Source organism: Dama dama, chromosome 9 (genome assembly GCF_033118175.1).
Source record: "Dama dama isolate Ldn47 chromosome 9, ASM3311817v1, whole genome shotgun sequence".
NCBI classification, from domain to species: Eukaryota; Metazoa; Chordata; class Mammalia; order Artiodactyla; family Cervidae; genus Dama; species Dama dama.
Window position 1 is genome coordinate 11,374,050 of NC_083689.1, and position 21,572 is coordinate 11,395,621.

General features: G+C 55.1%; 1 protein-coding gene across 1 annotated transcript; it reads right to left on the reverse strand.

Annotated features, from left to right (window-relative positions):
* Positions 1–255: 255 nt before the first annotated feature.
* Positions 256–21,164, reverse strand: RAB8A (RAB8A, member RAS oncogene family). Its single transcript, XM_061149975.1, has 8 exons — positions 21,005–21,164; positions 15,600–15,660; positions 13,275–13,335; positions 9,064–9,141; positions 6,748–6,837; positions 6,117–6,182; positions 4,566–4,616; positions 256–1,602 (listed from the first exon to the last, which is right to left on the reverse strand). Exons 1-8 carry the CDS (start codon positions 21,126–21,128, stop codon positions 1,510–1,512), a joined length of 624 nt encoding a protein of 207 aa, XP_061005958.1. The 5' UTR covers positions 21,129–21,164; the 3' UTR covers positions 256–1,509.
* Positions 21,165–21,572: the final 408 nt, after the last annotated feature.

Below are 21,572 nucleotides of genomic sequence, written 5' to 3' on the forward strand. Positions count from 1 at the left end.
CTGCTGTATGTGTATGTGTTTGGGGGGTTGGAAAGCTTATTTTCCCAAGTCAGTCTTCGTGTAATTGTGTCACCTCCTCAGAGCTTGGGGCTACCTTCTCCTCCAGTCTGGGTTAACCTGCTGCCTCCACTTTGATCCCATCCAGACCTGAGGCCCCTGCTGACCTGGGCTGCGTTTTAAATAGCAGGCATCCTGTGAACACAACGTGTGGCCACATCCGTGTACCTACACGGAAAATGCGGACATAAAGATCCGTTAGCTTTGAAATGAGCTTTAATTGGTTTGGTTTCTGTAAGTGCATTTATCGACGTAAACAGAGCAGGTTAAAGAGATTTCCAGGGGAGAGCAGACTATTGCTGGTATGTTGGTTTTAATTCAAAAAAGAAAGAGAAAGGCTCCCTGGTGACACCCCTCTGACCTGGCGACCTGGTCCCGACTGCCGTCACTCCGGGAACTTAAGAGCTGTTGAAACAGCACTGGGCAATGACGGCAGCTGAAAACCCACCCAGACTGCTCTGCAGCCCGGCCCCGCAGGCCACCCTGCGCTCTCAGCGGGGAAGGGTATGCGTGTGTTATAGATCACCCGGGTCTGCCACTGTAAATCAAAGACGGAATCACCTCCTGACACTACAGATCTGGAAAAATAAAAATCTCTAGAAAGAACGTCCAATTCGGAGACGACGGGAGGAGGAAGAGAAGCGGGCGCCCCGACGGGCGGGCCGAGTGGAGACGGCTTGAGTGGGGGCCCCGAGGCACGCATGGGGAGCCCTCGGAGCTCAGGTGGGGACTGCTGGAGAGGCCTGCCGGCCGAGCCCGAGGCCCAGCTGGCCCAAGGGACCAGACCTGGCTGTAAACAGGAAAGGCCACGCCATGCTTCTTTCCTCAGGACTTCCTTAATTTGTGCTTCCCTTTGGTCTGACAGTTAAAATGTGACGGGATGGGGGGGATGGGTGGGGGTGGGGATAATGGCTTCTGTCACTTGTCCAGAAACCGAGAGGAGAGGTGACAGTGGGCGTCGGACGCGCGGGGCAGGTGCTTCCCGGACTGACGTGGGTCATCGTGCTCAGCATGCGGAGCCGAGCACTCCGGGAGCGATCGCCGGCCTCGGCGGGGGCCTTGCTTCTGCTGCAGGGGGACGTGGATGGTGGACGGGCTTCCCAGTGGGGCTCTGGTTGTCGAGGCCCAGAGGCGGTGGCCTGCTATGTGGGCTGCTACTGACGGCCACGCCGCGACTCCATCTCTCTCTCTCTAGTTACACGCTGTGTGGACCCATTCAGCGGACGTCGCAGGAAAGACAGCAGGTTCTTTTCACTCATTCCATCTCCAGAGTTGAAAAAGATCAGTTGCTAAAATAAACGATTTCTCGATTGTGTTCTGGTGGCCGTGGGCCCAGTGGCCGCAGCCGCGGCGGGGGGTGCTGGAGGGGGAGGGCCCCGGCTGAGTGAGGGGCTCACTCAGGACAGGCACAGTCAGCTGGGCCGAGCGAGGCTCAGAGTAAGGCGACACTCCTCACAGAAGAACACATCGGAAGAAGCTGCTCCTCTTCTGCTGGTCCGGGGTGATTTTGACTCCTTGGTTGCTCCCCTGGGGGCTGTTGCCTTCCTGAAATCACAAGGGGTTTTCTGGGGTTACAGCCAAGCAACATGAGCTCTATGCCCCTCAATCAACCAGCCACTGTATCCATCCGTCACCTTCCAGCCAACCGTCCACCCGTCTCCTTCCTTCCAACCACCCACTCCCTCCCATCCATCATCCATCAAACTCCTTCCATCCAACCCTTTCCAACCAACAATCCACCCATCTCCTTCCTTCCATCCAACCATCTTCCATCCCCTTCCATCCAACCACCTGCTCGCTCCCATCCATCGTCCACATACCCCCTTTCTTCTTTCCATCCATCTCCTTCCAACCAACCATCCCAACCTTCCCCTTTGATCATCCATCAATCCTTCCAGCTGTCCCCTCCAACTGACAACTCATCTTTCAAACACCCATAGATCTGCTTTTCATCTACTACCCGTCCATCACTCCTTCTAACCATGTATTCCTTTAATCACTCATTCATCTACCCATCCACCCCTTTCCAACATCTCTCTAACCACTGATTCACCCACCTCACACTCTTCTCCCCCATTTCCTTCTTTCCAGTCACCCATCCTTCCCTCCTTTCTGTCTGTCTACGCATCTGTGCCGAGCACCTGTCAGTGAGGCAGCTGAGGGGCAGCGAAAGGCTCTGCCTCTTGGGACGTGAAGGTGCTGGGTTCCGGGTCCTGCTGCCGCGCACACCCTCTGGCCTCCCTGTCCCCGTGCCAAGGCTCTGCTCCCACCTCTCCCCACGGTTCGCCCTCCGCCCTGCTGCAGGCGAGGCATGCCCTCAACTCAAGCCCTTCTGAAAACCCATCAGGGCTGCTGCCCAGCATCTGAAGCCTCTGATCTGGCCCCTGCCAGCCCTGACATCTGAAATCCTATTTTTCCCCCACATGTTTGGAAGGGTGCAGGCACTGTTTCTTTGACTAATTTCTTCTCATCTTTCAGGTCTTAGGTAAAATCTGAATTTATTCAACAGTAACTGTTGAATGTTACAACAATGCCCAACTTATACAATGTCCCATGTCAATTACATTAAAAAAAAAATAAAAAGACCAACAGGAAAGGATCCGGGACTGCCACTCTGAACATCAACAAACGTAAGAACTGGACAGAGTTTAACTGTTGGTGATTTGCAACTTAGTTAAAAAAAAAAAAAGAAATTACATAGATTATCGCTGAGCATCAGCATCTCATAATCTAGATTATCGCTGAGCATCAGCATCTCATAATCTATGCCTTGGAAGGAAGCAACCAACAGGCCTGTATGAAAAGCACAGGCAGGGATGTTCCTGGTCGGCCAGCGGTTAAGAATCCACCTTCCAAGGCGGGGAACGTGGGTTCGATCCCTGGTAAGGGAACTTAAGATCCCACATGCCATGGGGCAACTAAGCCTGTGCGCTGCAACTACTGAGCTTGTGTACTCCAGAGCTCATGCTTTGGAGGAGGAGCCTACGTGCTGAAACTAAAGAAAACCTGCGTGCCACAACAAAGATCCAACGCAGCTGAAATAAAACGTAATAATCATACAATAAAATAAAAAATAAAAGCATAAAGTGTTGTCATGATGCCCGGTGTAACTCCCAGTGGGCCCAAGTGAGTCAGAACGGTGGTTAAGAATCAAAATTTTACAGTTATATTGAAGAGGAAAGAATTCTAAGAAAATTACAACTGTAAGAAAATTTTTCTAAAAGTACGTCGGCTTACATAGACTGTTTCCTGTTTTGGCTAAAGAGCTGCTACTCAGTTGATCATGTGCTCTGCAATTCAATTCACAGCATCTTAGAATTATGAAAATGACACTCATTTTGAAGCAGATGTGAACTACTTGCATGGTGTTTTGTGTTGGGCATGCAGTCCTGTATGACCAGACATAGAACGGGTCATAGAGTGCATCAAGCTCTTGTGTCAGACAACAGGAAGCATCACTTGGCAGGAACAGAATGGTTCCTGGAACAGAGGCCCCGGAGCAAGGCTCACGACAGCATTTCGGTGCTGAACATGCCCCCAAAACAGTTGAGCGTTCGGACTCCACCAAGAAAGCACTAGTGATGCCGAATGCTTGGGACTACGAAACTGCTCGTGTGGTAAACCCACAAGCTGGAAATGAATGAAAGGGTATGTGGGGAGGGAGTCAGGCAGGACCTCTTAGAGGCCTCAGAGCCCTGGGAAGCACTGAAGGCCGGCACAACCTGCAGACTGAGGCTGGAAGGAAAAAGGCTGTCAACCTGCCAGACTCGTCAGGATGGAAAACCAGCAGCTGTCAAGACGCAAGCCTTGCTTGGGGGCCTTGCGACTCGGTAGACTGTGGTTCTCGGCCTGCCTGGCGGGTTTTTCCAGGAGGCCCTCCATCTTCCTGCGGGCTTGGCTCCTGAGAGGGAAGGAAAGGGCCGTGTGTCCCCAGCCAGCTGGTGGGCTTAGTGAGCAGTGCCTGCTAACTGAGTAGCTCTGGGCCAGAGGAAAGATGAAGCTCATGATGGACTTCTCTCGTGGCACAGTGATATGAATCCGCCTGCCAATGCAGGGGACATGGCTTCGATCTTCCATCTGGGAAGATCCCACATGCTGTGGAGCAACTAAGCCTGTGTACTACAACTACCGAGTCCACTCACTGCAACTACTGAAGCCCTCGAGCCTAGAGCCCATGAGCCACAGCAAGAGAAACCACTGACTGTAATGAGAAGCCAGAGCACCATAATTTAGAGTAGCCCCCGACTCTGCAACAAAGACCCAGTGCAGCCACATAAGTAATAAAATAAATGAATTAAAAACAACAAAAACAACGTCATTCTTTAAAAAAAAAAAAGATGAAGCTGATGAGCAAGCTCAGGGTGGATGCCCCCACGCCACCTGCTAACTCGGCCCCCTTTCCTAGCAATGCCCTCCTAGGTGCAGCCCTGAGAGGCAGGGCCCTGCCCAGGGGTGGCTCACACCACTGGGGGTGATGCCGGCCAGTTTCAACAGGGACCCCCACTCACCAATTTTTTATCCATTTTTGCTTTGATGTCTCTGGCGAGAGTGTAAAATGCCTGTGGAATAGGTACATGGTTAGCACCCTGGGAGTGGGAGGTAGATGGGGGCTGGCTGGTTCCTGGCCCCTGCCATGCAATGGGTGTGGCTCAACAGCGAGGCAGGGTGGTAACAGTGTTAGGACAGAGACCCAGGCATGGGGCTCACCTGCCCATCCCCATCTATCTCCTGTCACTGCAGGGACAGCCCCGCTCACCCAGACTACCACTTCCCCTGAGCCAATGATCCAGGGAGGTGGGATCACCCTTGCTTGGTCAGAGAGGAAACTGAGGCTTGGAGGGGGCCCAGTGACTTGTCCCAAGGCAGCCAGGAGCTCACTGACTCCTCGCGCTCTCAGTCCTCATTCCCTGTGCTGCCTGCTCTGCCCTGCTTCTAACAGTCAGGGGCAGGGCAGAAAGACAAGTGGCTCCTTGGCCAAACAAGCTTCATTTTGGGTAGCTGCCCCAAAAGGCCTGGGAGGTAGGGTCAAAGGTTTACCTTCCCAGGATGGGTGAAGGCTCAAGCTGACCTGATCCCAGGCTGCTGCTGGTGCCAGTCTCCTGACCATGTATATTCCCCGCCCACCCCAATCTGGGCAGCACTCCCAAACCCCACTCTGGCACCAACCCTGCCCCGAGCCTAATACAGGGATGAATCAGCCTTCGCATGTGCTGTCGAGGGCTGCTGGTCTGGGGAGAGGCAGAGTCTCACTGAAAACTCGTTGATGTGGTCAAGTTCTGCTGTGGAGGGGGTCTCGGGGTGCCAGGGATGCCCAAAGTGGTAGGCCTAAGGGCCTGGGGGATGGCACAGGCCTCCTGGGGGAGGGGCCACATGGACTTGTCCCTGACGAGGAAGGGAAGGGGGATGGGACCATGGTAAAGGCTTGGAGGAGGGCATGGCACAGGGGGCCAGGGTCAGAGAGAGGTGGGCGGGGCCTGAGTCACAGGCAACACACTGGCTGGGGCCAGCTAAGGACGGCTTTCTGTGCCTCTTGTAGGTGGCTGAGGTCGGGAGTGGCGTGGAAGATCCATTCTGGAAAGATTTCACAAGTGGTGGAATGGAGCAGAAGGCAGGGGAGCTACAGGGCTGGTGGAGCGGAGAGGAAGGCCTGCCTGGGCCAAGTCTCGGGCAGGGCCCCCTGCTCTGGACAGGCGGGCGCTGTGAATGAAAGCGCAAACCTGGAGGTGAGCCTGGGCACCAGCCGGGAGGACTCTCTGCGTCTCGGTCCCCCCACCTACAAAACTGCGCCTGCTACCCAGCGCGGCCCGAGAGCCAGTGAGATCGTGTCCTAGGTACCCAGCTGGGACTGGCCCCTGCTGGTGTCAGAACAAGGGGGCGATCCCCCCAAACTGCCTGGGCCTTGCAAGGGGCCGGGCATGTGGTGCTGCTCAAGGCGAACCTCTCAGTCATCAGTCTAGAGGCCGCGGGAGCCTGTGGCCAGTCCCTGAGACACAGCCTCCTTGGAGGGTGCGATCTGACCCTCGGCCCAAAGGGGCTGGTGCCGCGAGCCTGGGACTCACGTTCTCCACGTTGATGTTGGCCTTTGCGCTTGTCTCCATGAACTTGATTCCATAGTCCAGGGCCAGCTGGGAGGGAGACACACATGTGAACATCAGCCGCTGGGTGCCCTGAACCCCGCACAGCACCCTAAGCAGGTAGCAGTGAGGGAGCTGAGACAGAGTGGGGCCTACGCCCTCCAGCCCCCAGCAGAGAATAGGTGGTGAACGTCCCTGGCAGGAGGGTCGAGGGGGCCCGGCTCAAACCATGGCTCTGTTCTCTGCCCCTCTGGCCTCACGGGGACCCACACGGTGCTGTGTGGGAGCAGCAGAGCAGAGCAGGAAGCCCTCGTTGCTTTCAGTCTTCAGCCTGAAGCCTGGCCGGGCACGTGCACCCCACCTTCCCTTCCCAAGGCACAGGCTCAGATGGCCGACTCAACTGTGTACCTTAGCTGAGCCTAGCATCCCGGGAGGGCGGGTCATCTTTGTTCATAAAGATGATGAGGGATTCCCCCCCTTCTAAAGCCTGCCCCCCAACCCCCTCGGGGGGCCCATCTGGGGCAGGGCAGGGCTGGCCTCTGTGCAGGGAACTCTAGACCCTGAGGTCCCTCTGCTCCACGGTACCTGGCAATGCCAAGCTGGTCACCACACCCACCTTTTCTCCCCGTTCCTTGGAAACTTGTCTCTTGTCATTCACGTCGCACTTGTTCCCAAGTATCATCTTTTCGACGTCTGCAGAGGCGTGCTGGGGAGGAGGGGCGGGTGGGGGAGAGGAGAGGTGAGGTCGGATTGGGCTGTGGACCCACTGCTAACCTGTGCCCCAAGATCAGAGCGGTGTGATCAGGACGGCTAGACACACCCTGAACACAGGGGCAAGCTGAAGCTCAGAGAGGCCGAGAGGCCTGTCCCGTGTCTCAGAGCCGGGGCTGAGCGCAGGGTTCTGCCTGCCACCCTGACCAAGTGCGTGCTTTCTGGCAGCCAAGGACGCCTTCTCTACGGGCTCTATCAACCAGGCTACTGTGCTTGTCCTTGGACTGCTGGCAGTGTCTGGCCTACGGGAGGCAAGTGAGGTGGGGGTCCTGACCCCTGCTCGCCTCCCTCTTCCCTGGCTCCCCCGCCAGAGGCATCCGCCACTGTCCAAGCGCTGTCTGCCTGGCTCCAGCTCCCCTGCTTTGGGCTCCAGATACAGGCTGTGCCCGGGGTGGTCCTCGCCCTTGGCAGTCACCAGCCGGGTGCTCTGCCTTAAGGGCGTTTCCTTAATTCCACCCTCATGCCTGAAAGGGATTTCCTGGTAGCTCAGCTGGTAAAGAATCGGCCTGCAATGCAGGAGACCCTGGTTCAATTCCTGGGTTGGGAAGATCCGCTGGAGAGGGGATAGGCTACCCACTCCAGTGTTCTTGGGCTTCCCTGGTGGCTCAGACCGTAAAGAATCCGCCTGCAAAGTGGGAGACCTGGGTTCAATTCCTGGGTTGGGAAGATCCGCTGGAGAAGGGAATGGCTACTCACTCCAGAATTCTGGCCTGGAGAATTCCATGGACAGAAGAGCCTAGCAGGCCAGAGTTCATGGGGTCGCCAAGAGTCAGACGTGACTGAGTGACTTTCACTCTCACTTCATGCCCGAAAATGGTTCCTTCCTCCATCTCTCCTCTACATCCCACAGTGGGCCTCACTTCCTGAAGGACTTGGCCACGAGAGGCCCTTAGAGATACACCAGTGTGCAAACTATTACAGGAGGATTTCAAAAGGTCCCTGAAGCATAGGAAATGAAGAGCTGCCCAGACCCACGATCGAGCCTATCTAGTTTCTCAAGGAGGGAAAAAGAGTGGGCTGACTTCACAGTCACTCGCTTTAAACCAGAGACATGAGAAAAACAGGAGGGTCTGAATCTCAGCTCTGCCACCCACTGACAGTCTAGTTTTTTACCACTCTGATCCTGGGTCTCCATTTTGGTGTTATAAATGCAGTGATAATGTTTCTTATCTTTAAAAGGTGGGTCAAAGGTGACTAAAGAAAACAGAACCTTTCTGTTCTCAAAAATATAACTCTGTTTCAAAAAGTGTGTGTGCTTTTTCAGTGGTGCACAAAACAGGTTTAACATCATTATTTTAAAGAAGTAAATACATTAAAACAAACAAACAAAAAAAGAAAAGGTTCTTCTTGCTGTAGCTTAGATCTGGCCTCAGAAAAATGCTTGCCGCTGCTCCCAAATGTCCTACTAACTGGATCTCTTGCCTACTGGCCGGAAAAGAGAGCTTCCAGAGACTGGTGCGAGGCCCCCTCCTGCCAGCAAACGTGGGGTCCTCAGCCCAGAGCAGCTGTCCACAGATGCCGACTGTGCTGTGACCTTCAGCCCCAGCTTCACAGGTGCACCAAGTTCTCAGATCGGAAGCCTCACCCGGTGGGTCATCAAAAGCCACAAGTTTGTCATGGGGGAGGCTTTGGGGGTGAGGGCAAGCTCTTTGGAGAGCAGGAAGATGACCACACTGGTCTTGGGACCGGTGGGGCGGGAAGGGGGGCCTGGGGGTTCTCTTCCTTCAGGGCTCAAGGTCTCCTCCCACGGGCTGCTGCGGGGCCAGCACTGCTGGCCTGAGCACGGGTCCCTCCTCCCAGCTCCCAGCTGGCTCAGTGGCAGCTCAAAGTCTGACACGCCCTCACCACACCCTCCAAGTACAAAGGTCATGCCACTTCGAGACCCTTCCTTCTCTAGAAAGCATTGAGTGCTCAAGGACACTGGGTCTCCTTCCTTGATCTCGAGGTCGCCCAAACCAGACAGCCCAGCTGGGGAACAGGCTTCTCGGGGCTGCTCCGTGACGAAGCCACGCTTGGGTGGATTCCAGGGTCGACTGTGTGGATTCCCGTCCCTCCTTGTTTCTAGCGAGTTACCTTCAGGTGCCTCTGTGCTCAGGGATCTCACGGGTAAACCAGGGCGCTCCGAGATGCAGATGCATGGGAGGGGGTCCCAGAGACTCACCTCTTCAATGTTCCGAATCCAGTTCCGGATGTTATCAAAGGACTTCTCGTTGGTGATGTCGTAGACCAGCATGATGCCCTGAGGAGGGGGAGACAGACACACAGGCTCTGGACAAGCTGCGAGCTCTCTCGGGGGGAGGCCCCAGCAAGGCGGGCAGCAGGGACCCCGACAGGACACCCTCCTGGACCCTTCCTTCTGCTGGGCTCCAGCACCAGCCTCTCCCTGGTGGCCCAGGCTGCAGTCCTGTTCCTTAGCCACCGATGTGACCCTTCCTCCAGAAGTCCAGACAGCACTACCCGCATGCTTACAGAGGAGCCCTGCGGGCAGGAAAAACACAAGCCGCATGCCTTGGCAGCCAGCGAGGGCCCAGCGGCCGACCTCCCACCCTCGCCTCCTGCAGCCCCTGCTCTACAGACTGTGTTCCGAGGTCCTGATGCCCACTGCGCTCCCCCGCTCGCCACCCTTGGCGACGCTCGGTCTCTTCCACGCCCACTCACCCTGCACCCTGCCGAGTCTCCTCCTAGCCTCAGCCAGGGCCGCCGCCTCTGGTCAACCCAGCACCGCCCCTCCTCTGCCTGCCATGAGCTGGGCGCTGTGACAGGGCCTCCCTGACCCACACAGGCTTGGGTCGGGCGGCCCCAGGGTCCCCACTGCGAGAACGGGGACCCTGGGGCTGCAAGTGGGGGCGGGGGGGCTAGGTCCCTCTCTCCAGACACACGAGAAAGTAAAGGACACAACTGGGGTCTAGGCCTAGGGGGGCAAACCCTGATGCCCGCGTGCCTTCCAGTAACCCCACCATTACTGGGCTGGCTTCAAGCCCTGGGGCAGGCAATGCTGAGGCCTCTGTGGTTCTGTAACCAACGTGTGAGCAACTGGGAGGCAGTCCATGGGCTCTGAAACAGGTGCAAAGCGAACCCGTCTCTGCTTGAGCCTACAACCCGCCACTGCCAAGAAGGACAAATACCCCACTTGATAAAAGAGGAAACTGAAAGTGCAGAGAGACGTGACCTTTATGATGCCAACCCAGCTCTGATGGAGCTGATGACAGGAACCTCCCTGGACTCTCCACAGGATCAAGCAGTGGTCAGGGCCACCCTGCCACAGGCCCCCTGCCGCCCTGGACATCCCCACAGGGCATGTGGTGAGCCAGCCTGCAACATATCTTCAGCTCCTGTGCGGCTCGGCCCCCAGGTTCCGAGGCACACGGCCCCTGCTGTCCTGCCCAGGCCCGGGTCACTCCATTCCCTCATCTTACATGCTTCCCTGAGGGGTCAGCGGTAAACAATCTGCCGGTGACGCCACGCAGGGGACCTGGGTTTGATCCCTGGGCTGGGAAGATCCCCTGGAGAAGGCAATGGCAACCCACTCCAGTATTCCTGCCTGGAGAATCCCATGGACAGAGGAGCCTGGTGGGCTACAGCCCATGGGGTTGCAAAGAGTCACACACGACTTAGTAACTAAACAACCACCACCACCTGCTCCAGGGGCCTAAAGCCTCCGTTCACAAGCGCTGGTGCTGGCTAAGACGTCTCTAAGGCCACCTGAATTTGCAGAGTAAGAACGCAGGCCATGTGTGCTGGGCAGATAACCACAGGGCGAGGCCGTGACAAAACCACAGAGAGGGCAAGCAAGCTGCTGCAATTCCCAATCCCCGCTGGGACTCTGAGGCTACATAAAGTGGCCTTATAGCCCACCACAGCCACGACTCCTCAAAAATGCCATCTGGGAACCTTCATCCAGTGGTCTCTTGTGGAGACTAAACGGAGATTGCGGACAGGAAGACTTGGAGGAACCTTTAGTGGCTGTGATGTGTGCCACGCTCCAGCCAAGCTGAGGGTGAGAAGACTGGCGGGTGGACACTCTGAATCAAGCATCAGTGGGGCCTCTACCCACGGGGCTAGAAACGCCACAGGCCTGGGAGGCCTTTCTGCTCCTTTATTCAGGGACTGGCCCCTCTGATGGCCTAATATTCTGCTGGGTTGGCGCCATGGATGCAAGATTCCAAGGTCCCAGATTTTTACCTGTGGTGGCTTGAGAGGGGGGTGGGCAATGAATACAACTCCATCAGGAGGCACAGGAGTCCCTGGAAAACATCTGTTGTTGCTCAGTCACGTCCGACTCTTTGCAACCCCATGGACTGTAACCTGCCAGGCTCCTCTGTCCATGGGATTTCCCAGGCAAGACCTGCTTACATTCCCACAGAAGGTAAAAGTCTTCTGTATAAGAAGTGGGTTGCCACTTCCTTCTCCAGGGGATCTTCCCGACCCAGGGCTCGAACCTCTGTCTCCTACATTGGCAGGCGGATTCTTTATTGCTAAGTCATCAGGGAAACCCAAAACACAGGATCACTCTGTTTCAGGTCCTCCCTGAAGTGCCCCTCAAGGTTCCAAGTGAGTACCTCTCTGGCCTGTTTGGGCACAGCTCCTCAGATCTGTCTGCAAGCTCACAACCAGACATCAGATGCCCGATGCTCCCCAATCTTTGGTCCAGTGCCACAAGGACAAAGAAAAGGTGATGATGGGGTACAGTGGTGGCAATGTTCCCTGCCCTATCCTTTATGGTCCCCACTGGCTGTACAAGGCTCTGGGGCCCCTGAAGTGCGGCAGGTGGGACTGAGGGCCTGGGTTGCCAACTTTAACAGATTTAGATTCAAATGGCCACACACAGCTGGCAGCTTCCGTATGAGTTAGCATAGGTCTGGGAGGACACGGTCATCTTGGGGCTGGACAGGGTCTCACAGATGGCTCAGTCCTGCCTCGTCAGGAGCTTGCTGAGGACATGAGGGCTGGGAAGAGCCAGTCACTTACTACCGGCCCATTTATCTTCTGTGTGAATTTAAGCAGGGCCTAAAATGGTGCCGAGCCTCAGGCTCCTCATCTGTAAAATGGGGATGATCACGGCACCTACACACAGGGGTTTATGGTCAAGACCTAGGCCCCCTGCCAGCTGCAGAGAAGAGCTTGGTGAAAGGGACGAGTGGCTGGTGGGTGGGGGTATTATTTCAGCCCAGAGAGGGACAGGGTCTGCCTGAGGCCACACAGCAAAAGCTCCCCCAGGACCCAAGTGCCCCAAGACCTCTGCTGTACCAGAAGACAGCAAGGTGAGGGGAAAATTAGTAAATTAATTTTAATGAGGAGCACTAAGGTTGCAGCCCACATGATTGAGTTTCTATTATGTTCAGGTGCTGTGTGGGATGCTCTAAATACTTAATGCTTCTATTCATTGCTGCCGTCCACCGGCATTTCCCAAGCTCCTCGCACACTCAGTTTGGTCCCAGGCATCGGGCATGTGCCGGGGACCCAGAGGCAGCCCAGCCCTCCTGGAGCTTATGGCCTCGTGGAGGAAACAGGTCTAAGCAGCTGACTGATGGGGTGCACCGTGGAAAAGATGGGGCAAAGCTGGAGCTGGAAATGGGGAGCTGGCCATCTATGGCCAGCGGGGACACAGAAACTGCCTGGGACATTCCTGTTCTCTGCCTGGGACAACTGCCTGGTATATTCCTGTTCTCTGCACCACTTTCCAAGTAAGGAGAACGCGCTCAGAGAGCGACCCCGGTGGCCGAGTAGGTCTTGGGGAGCTTCCTCTCACCCCCCGCAGCCCCTGGGCACCCTGCTTTGTATACATTCCTCACAGGCGCGGGGCCTGCTTGGGGATCGTGAGGACAGGACCCTGGTCCAGGTCAGGTTGCCCTCTGCATCTGATTTGGGCCTGCCCTGGAGAAGGTGCTTGGTGAAAATATTTGACGGATGAAGAGTGAGTTCCCCCAATCGCTTCATCCCGCCTCAGGCCCAGGAAGCAGATATAACAGACAACAACCCAGAGCAAGTCAGCTCCTGGAAGATCTTCAAGTTTTCGGTAGCAAATTCCACAGAGACTGATGTGGGCCACATGAGTGCTCCTCAGCGTTGGGGCATGCCAGCTCCGATCTACCTGACCTCACCTGGAAGAACCGGCTTCCTGAGTCTTCCTTCATTCCTGGGGAATTAGGTTTCCTTAAACCCTGCATTGTCTCTGGAGCTGGAAGGGGATGCATGGACAAGGGGGAGAGTTGGGGCACAGGGCTTTCTCCTAAAACTAACCTGGGACCAAGGACCCCCAAGGAGCCAGACCATGGGCTCCTCAGAAACCCCCTGGTTTCAGTATCTAAGGACGAGATGTTCATTTGACTTGAAAGAAAAAAACCCCCAAACCCCACGCAAACCAATACATACCATTGCACCCCTGTAGTAGGCCGTTGTGATCGTCCGAAACCGTTCCTGACCAGCTGTGTCCCTAACGAGAAGGAGAAGAAGGGACGTTAGTGGTGATGCAGAACAAGAACAATCATCACAGTGTAATGAGGGGCTTTTACCCAGGATGGATGGACAACCAGCTTTCTCACGGGTCATCATCTTCTGATTCATGACTCTGCTGCGGGGCACCGCCCCCCATTATTATAGAAAAATAAACCAGGGCCAGGGCAGCTGTCTGATGTCTCCTGGCTGGGGATATGGCAGAACGACTCCTCTTCTATACCCTGTCTTCCTGGGGATTTCCCCCCCCGCCCCACCCCGCCCCACCCCGCCCCAGGTTTCTGGGCCACAGAAGAGCCAAGGTTGGATGGTATTATTTGTGAGAATCTGGGGCCAGGTGCGTGGAAGGGGCTGGTCAGGTGGCAGGGGAACACAGCCCTCGTTGGTGGGCTGAGTTAGGGGAGCCCTGAGCAGCTCAGGAAGTAGCTCCATGCTCACCATCTTGGTGGAGACCCCGGGGGAAAGGCCTTTCTTGTGGGTACGGTGGCAACACCTGGGTCAGATATGCCCCTGCCCAGTCCAGCTCCTGGCACAGAGGGTATTCAGTATTCTGTTTGAAGGTGACGACTGGCCGGTGGCAGAGCCAGAGCAAGACCCCAGCTTTTGTCTCTGGGCCCAGGGCTCCTCCTGTGACCCTGCACCACCCTCTGCTCAGGGCTCAGCATGTCTGGACCAGACAGACACACCTGATTTGGGGCCATGTTGACTTTTGGCCACCAAGAGCAGGTGACGTTAGCAGTTATGATCAGTTATTTTACAACTGTTCTAGAAGAGTTTTAAGAGAGTCATTAACCCCAATGTGATTGCTAAGAGCGAAGCAGGAGGAGGGAGGAAAAGAAAGCAAAACTCTTGCTCGCTGGTGCAGTGTCCCTTTGAACTTGGGCACTGAGGCTGCCAGGGAGCCAACGTGTTGTAAAATACAGGAACTTGAACGGCCTGTAACTTACGAGGCGGCCAGAGACTGGCTGCCTCCTGAGCTCAGGAGGATCAGTTAGGCCACACCCAGATTTCAATTCTGAAGTCGGGCTCAGAGGTGGAGACCCCTGAAGTTGAGGGGACCCGCCAGGCAGGTGGGGCAGTGCTCAGCATCTGAGACTTGAGCTGGGGACACAGCTGCAGGGGGGAGCTCTGCAGCGCATCTCACGGCCCCCATCCCACACACAAGCACGTGCCTGGACTGGAAGGACTGAGTTACCCTCCCAGATGGGACCTCTCTCTGCATGGTTCAGGGTTTGTGTTTCCCCTGCGAGTGACGGGGCTGCAGGGTGAGGCCCTCCTACATCTGACCACCTGAGTCCAGCCTTCCTAGGGCGGTGGCCTACAGACCACAATGCGTGATGGGGACTCACAAATTCTGATTTTATGGAGCACAGCAAGTCAGTCCCAGGTGAGCTGAAGAGAAACAGATCTCACCGTTGGTCTCAGCTGGTCTCAGCTCATTTTTGGTTTTGGGGTTTCAGGTCTGCGTGTTAGGAAGTGAGGCCTGGGTGTCTCCAGGACAGAAAAGAGGAAGTGATGTCAGCCCTCCTTCATCAGCTGACGGGCTCATGGAGAGGTCGGGCAGGCCTATCCTGCGATTCTGGTGGCCCTCACTGCTGCCACGAGGGTTCTCTGTGAGCTCAAGGGGAGCAGGCTGCTCTGAGGTGCAGTGTGTGCCCATATGTGAACTGGGACTGGTGGCTATGTCCTCAGAGGGGGCGGACACCAACTCTAAGCCCCATCAGTCAGCAGAGCACTGTTCCTGGGGCTTCTGTCGGCTCCTCCTTTTTTTTCTGGCCATATAGCTAGGGATATGGGGCTTCCCTAGTGGCTCAGATGGTAAAGAATCTGCCTGCAATGCAGGCGACCTGGGTTCAATCCTGGGTCGGGAAGATCCCCTGGAGAAGGGAATGGCAACCCACTCCAGTATTCTTGCCTGGAGAATTCCATGGACAGAGAAGCCTCATGGGCTGTAGTCCATGGGGTCGCAAAGAGTCAGACACGACTGAGCGACTAACACTCACGTTTCTGGGTATGTGGGATCTCAGTGCCCTGACCAGGGATCAAACCCATGCCCCCTGCAGTGGAAGTGCAGAGCCTTAACCACTGGACCACCAGGGAAGTCCCTTCACTTCTGAAGAATGCCCAAAGTGTTTGTGCTAGGCACAAAGAGATGAGAGCCATGGTCGAGGGGCGGGGGACACCAGGAGCTTCCAGCTCAAAGCACTTGCTGGCAGAGGGGCTGATGAAGGCCACAAAGCTTACCATATCTGTAGCTTAATTCTCTTGCCATCGAGCTCTATGGTCCTAATTTTAAAGTCAATTCCTGAAAGAAAAGAAAAGAAAAAAAGGCACATCACTGTCCGCGTCTTTCCCAAGCTGCATCTACGGCAGGGGCTGCCAACCTGTACAGTAATAGCTGCTACAGTCTCGGGGGCACCTGCCGGCGCTGGGCATGCAGGATCTCTAAACCCCTCAAACAAATCTAGAGATGCCCGGTGAACTTTCTCCTCTCACAGGAGGGGAGGCTGAGGCTTAGAGAACGGAATGGAGCTGCACAGAAGGAAGCTGGAGAGGTGCAGGGCTGACGGGCAAACCCAGGCAGCTCAAGTGCCAAAGCGTTGCTCTCCTCCCTTCCCTGGTTGGTGGCCTCATGGAGTGGGTGCCAGAGCCCCCCACTTCCTGCCACCCGTACCTGGCTCTCCAAGCACAGCGGCACCAGGCCGATGTACCCGATGCGGACGGGCTGCTAGCACTCACGTGTACAGGTCCTTCTCTGTGAGTGGTCCCCACCCTGCCTGTCAGCCTGGCAAACGCTGCTGAAAGCTCCCCTCTCAAGAAGCCTTCCTGACCCTGCCCTCCTTCTCTCCCACCCTCTGGCCCTAGGCCCCTCTCCCCAGCACCAGGGCGACCTCTCAGCCTTCCTAACTGCCCTCCAGGCTCTCCCACCACTGTCCCCTCAACGCCCTCCCTAGCTTCCAAAACACACACTCAACCACGTCACTGAGCTAACCTCGGCTCCAAACCTTCCAGTGTGTTCACCAACACGAGTGGATAAACAAAACGCAGTTCGTCCCTACAGTGGTCTATTACTCAGCCCTAAAACGGAACGGAGCACTGACACGCCGCTACATGGATGAACTCTGGAAATACGACATTGAGTGAGAAGCCAGACATGAAAGGTCACACAGTATATAATCCCGGTCACAGGAAACATCCAGAAAAGGCAAATCCAGAGCGACAGAAAGGAGATTATTGGTTGCCCAGGGGTGTGGGGGCTAAGATTGACCTGGGGGTGTGGGTGTGTCTCTGTCATAATGAAAATGTTCTCAAATTGACTGTGATGATGGCTGTACAACTCTGTAAGTGGGTCTGAAGCCACCGACTTATATACTTTAAATGGGTGAGTTGAATTATATGTCAATAAAACTTTTTTTTTTTTGTCACACCATATGACGTGCAGGATCTCAGTTTCCTGACCAGGGACTGAAATGAGACACAGCAGTGAAAGCCTGGGATCCTAACCACCAGGCCACCAGGGAACTCCCCATAACAAGACTGTTTAAAAATTTCCCCCAACACCTTTCAGTGGCTTCCCACTGACTCCTTGGTCCCAGAATAAAGTGAAAACAGTTGCCCAAGGGCTCTAACCTGGTCCCCTTAGCTCCCATGGCTCTCAGCCTCCTCTCTGGCCACACCGCCAAAGCATGTTTCGGCCTCAAGGCTTTTAGGGTTGCTCTTTCCCCTCCTGGAATGTTCTTTCATTCCATGGCCACCTGGTTCCCTTCTCCCTTCACTCAGGTCTCTGTTCCAGTCACCTCCTCAGGGAGCCTTCCTAATCATCTTCTCTTCTCCAGCCTGCTTCATCTTCTTCACGTATTATCCCTGACATTGTTTATTCACTCCATGAAGCTAGGAGCAAAACGTGACGATCTGAATGGCCTGCGTGGAGGGGTGACAGCTAAGTCCAGTCTTTGCCCCTAGGAGTTTGTTCTAAATCTCTACCTGTGGGGATTTCCCTGGTGTCCCGTGGCTGAGACTCTGCACTCCCAATGCAGGGGACCCAGGTTCAATCCCTGGTCAGGGAACTAGATCCCACATACTGCAACTAAGAGTTCATGCCTCAATTAAGCCCTGGTGTACCCCAATCAATCAATCAATATATACATAATTTTTTAACCTCCACCTGTGAAACTTTGAGACTGAGGTCTGGCTTGACTGCTTAGAACCTAGGGTTCATGTGTGTGCACTCAGTTGTTCAGTCGGGTCGGACTCTTTGACCCCAAGGACTGTAGCCCACTAGAATACCTGTTAGGGATTCTCCAGGCAAGAATACAGGAGTGGGCTACTATTTCCTTCTCCAGGGGATCTTCCTGACCCAGGGACTGAACCTGGGTCTCTTGCATCTCCTGCATTGGCAGGTACATTCTTTAACCACTGAGCCACCTGGGAAGCCTAGAACCCCGCAGGGGATGCTAATTCCATCCTTGCCTGCCTCAGGAGCTGTCCTGTGGACGAGAGGGAACGTAAGCCTGCATCTGAGTACTGCCCTTTAGAACGTAAGCTCCAGGAGGGCAGGTGTTCTTTTATTTATGATTGCATCTCCAGGGACAAGTGCAGCAGGGTTGAGTATATATTTGCTAGAAGCTGATCACTCAGTCCTGCACACAAACTTTGACTGCAGGCCTAGTTAACAGTTCCGCTTCCTCCTGATCCATTCAAGTCACCCCTCGCTCCTACACTGAGCCAGATTCCTGGTGTGCAGCCGGCACTGGGGAAAAGATGGCTGCGTGGAAAAAAAAATGAAGAGCAAGGGATCTACGTGGTGCTGCATGGTTGAGCAAGGACTTTCACATACGTCATCCACCTCCCTGAAGGAATGAATCAATGGGGCCCTAAGGAGAAGTCAGGGGTTGAGCCAGTTGGGGAGAACCAATTCCAGGAGCCACGGGGCCAAGTTCGCACCACAAATAATCGATGGAGTTTATAAGAGCAGGCTTTGGCAAAACGTAACCTGTGTAGAAAATGAACAGCCACTTAATCCCCAATCTATAAAGAAAATACAGAGGTACGCTCAGTGCCAAGCGCCTTTATGCATTAGGCTGTATTTCAGGACTAAGCCACATGCACGTGGCTTCTTAAAGCATTCTTAAAGTCTTCCTAAAACATCCCCTGCTCCTGTTACACATGCGAGTATGTGTGTGTTAGCTGCTCAGTCGTGTCCAATTCTTTGTGACCCTATGGACTGCAGCCCTCCAGGCTCCTGTGTTCACGGGATTCTCTAGGCAAGAATGATGGAGTGGGTTGCCATTCCCTTCTCCAGAGGATCTTCCCCATCCAGGGATCAAACCCAGGTCTCCTGCATTGAAGGCAGATTCTTTACTTTCTGAGCCACCAGGAAAGCCCACATACATGGGAATGTATGAAATCAAGAAGCACTGTCCAATTGACAGAACTCCAAGTGCCACTCTGTTCTATCTGCCTCTTGGGTTTTACTAACACACCAAGTTTAATTAGGAAGTGTAAACTTTACAAGGCCTAAGAGTTATGAGGCCATAACTTCAAGGTCATGGGGAATTAAATTTTCCTAGAAAACAGAGGCCAGCAGGAAGGCTACACATGTAATGAGGATCCCGGGGTGGGGGGGGCGGGCGGGGCGGGATCCTGGGTTTAAGTGCCACGTCACCGCCTTAGATGACCTTGCCCAAGTGACATCCTCACCTGTAAGTGGAGGCTGGCCTCCTCAGAGACTAGACTGGGTTTTCCCGTCAAGAATTAAGAACCAAACAAAAAACTCAACCCCCAAATTCTCACTAGGAAGGTTCTGACTCTGGGAAACCGAGGTCTGGACTGAGAGTGAGCCACAGTCTACCAGGAGTGAAGATCACTTCCTGATTGGTGGGGATGCAAAGGGAAAACCCCAAAGTCTGACCTTGGTGTTAGGGAGGGGGGAGGAACCAGAAGGACCTGTGTCCGGGGAAGGATGTTGTCACGATAGGAGACATTGTGCTTCCTCTAGGTGGCCACTGACAGCGGTGAAAGCCCCCTATTCACTGTACAGTTCTGATCCTCCACCATCCAGGCGCTGGCCAAAACAGAGAACACCACTCCTAAACTGAATAAACAAGGCTTGGAGATGAAGTGCTTGTTCAAGGGCAAACAGCACCTGGACATCAGAATAATGACTGCCAGTCCAATTCTCTTCCCATTTGGCAACTAAGTGTCTTGCGAAGTGCAGCTCTGGAAGAAGGCAAAGATGGAATCGGCAGCTCACTATGTGGATTAGGGAGATAAGGCACACATGGATAAAGCAAAGTCCATTTCCTACGTTTTTTTTCCCCCCAACTCCTGGGCTTAGTGATCTTTCTCCCAGTTCCCCACGCCACAGCAAGGCTGCATAGTTTGCAGGCCATCGGCTTGATGGATGTTACTTTCAGGTCAAACCCTTTCATGTGGACAATGGTCATTTTTGTGGGCTGGGGAGAAGTCAGCTCCACTTTCATGGATGTCAGAACTGAGAAGCAACAAGCCAAGTCTGTTCTACCACAATGTGGGTTGGCCCCGCAGGCAAGGGCTGTTCTGCAAAGTGACAACCAGTGTCCTGAGCCGAGCGATAGGGAAGTCAGGGCTGTCAGTGGCAGCGGCTGATTTTGGTTTCTCACTGAAGCTTTTATCTGGCATCCGCCTCCAGATGACAGGTCCCAGAGCAGACAGCTATCAATCGCCATTTCTGTCACCCTCAAGTGGGACGGAAGGCTGAGCATGGGCAGGGAAAGTCTCTGGACTCCCTCTCACCATTCCTTCTAGAAGAAATTCATCCACAGGGGAAACAGGTCAGGGAGAGGGGTGCAACCCCCAAGTATTCCAGAGGAAAAAAGAGGAGATGTCTGGGTTGGAGTCCTGGCTTTGAGATGGATCAGCTGTGCTTGTCCTGGGGATGAGTGCTCACATCTCTCTGGGATGGTTGAGCCTTGAGTTCTGGGTTCAGACATAAAGTGAAAGTGAAGCTGCTCAGTCCTGTCCGTCTCTTTGCGACCCCATGGACTGTAGCCTACCACGCTCGTCCGTCCATGGGATTTTCATACATATCTGGGAACAAATACTATCCTTGCCACCTGTAGACGGTGTGACCATAGGCAAGTCTAGTGTCCTCTGTGAGCCTCAAGTTCCTCATCTGTGAAACGAACTAGTAACAGCACCTAATACAGAGCATTGGGAAGTGTGATAATGCACCATAAAGTGCCTAGCACACAGTAAGTGCGTAATAAGATCAGATGTCACTTGTCGCTGTCTTTTCCCCATGGACAAATTCTCCATGCCTGTTTCCAATTAATAAGACGAGGAGACCAAAAACTGCTTCAAGGGCTGCTGTGAAGACAGAACAAGACGACGGGGGCCAAGACCTCAACCAGGACATATATTCCCTGAGCAGGCTGAGGGTTGGGGCCTCAGTCTTCCCATCTGCAAAATGGGCACCTGGTCCCCACTCCCTCCCATGGCCGGGGAACCCCCAAACGACGATGCAGGCGACTGCTCTTTTCCCCTCTACCTCCCTTAGATCCTCTGAGGTCCCTGGTCCATCCCTCCCGGCCGCTCCCTCAACCCCAGCTCCTCAGGGGCGCGCCCGGTCCGGGCCTCTCGCGCCCCCGGCCGCTCCCCAGCCCCGCTACCTATGGTGGAGATGAAAGTGGAGTTGAAGGCGTCCTCGGAGAAGCGGAACAGGACACAGGTCTTCCCCACCCCCGAGTCCCCGATCAGCAGCAGCTTGAACAGGTAATCGTAGGTCTTCGCCATATTACACTCTCTCCCCGACGGGAAGTGCTGCTAGCGCCTCGCCACTGGCCGCTAGCCCCGTCCATCAGCGCCGATCCCGCCCCCGATTGGCTCCTGGCCCGACGCGCGTCACTGCGGCTGACGCCAGCCCCCGCACCCCGCCCGCCTCGGGAAGACGTGGGGAAGGGGCGAACTGGGCGCAAAGCCGGAAGCAACCCAAACGCGCCGCTCATTGGCCGGCGCTCAGGACAAGGCGAGCTGCGATTGGCCAGCGGTGAGAAGTCAAGAGGCTTCAAATAGGGCCAGGGAGAAGGCGTGGCACCCCCTGTCCCCGCCTTCTTCCCTCGACTCTTGGGCGGCCCCGCCCCGCGATGGGATGGGGACGAGCCGGGAGCTTGGTCAACGGCTCCGCGCGCCCTCAAACCAGGGGCTGATCTGGAGCTTGTGCGCACGCGCGCCGGGAAG

Coding starts and splice junctions, on each gene's coding strand:
- RAB8A (XM_061149975.1), bottom strand. CDS start 21,128: ATGGCGAAGACCTACGATTACCTGTTCAAGCTGCTGCTGATCGGGGAC. Junction 9,142..13,274: donor CCTACTACAGGGGTGCAATG/GTATGTATTGGT, acceptor CCCCCTCCTCAG/GGCATCATGCTGGTCTACGA. Junction 1,603..4,565: donor CAAAAATGGATAAAAAATTG/GTGAGTGGGGGT, acceptor TTGTGATTTCAG/GAAGGCAACAGCCCCCAGGG.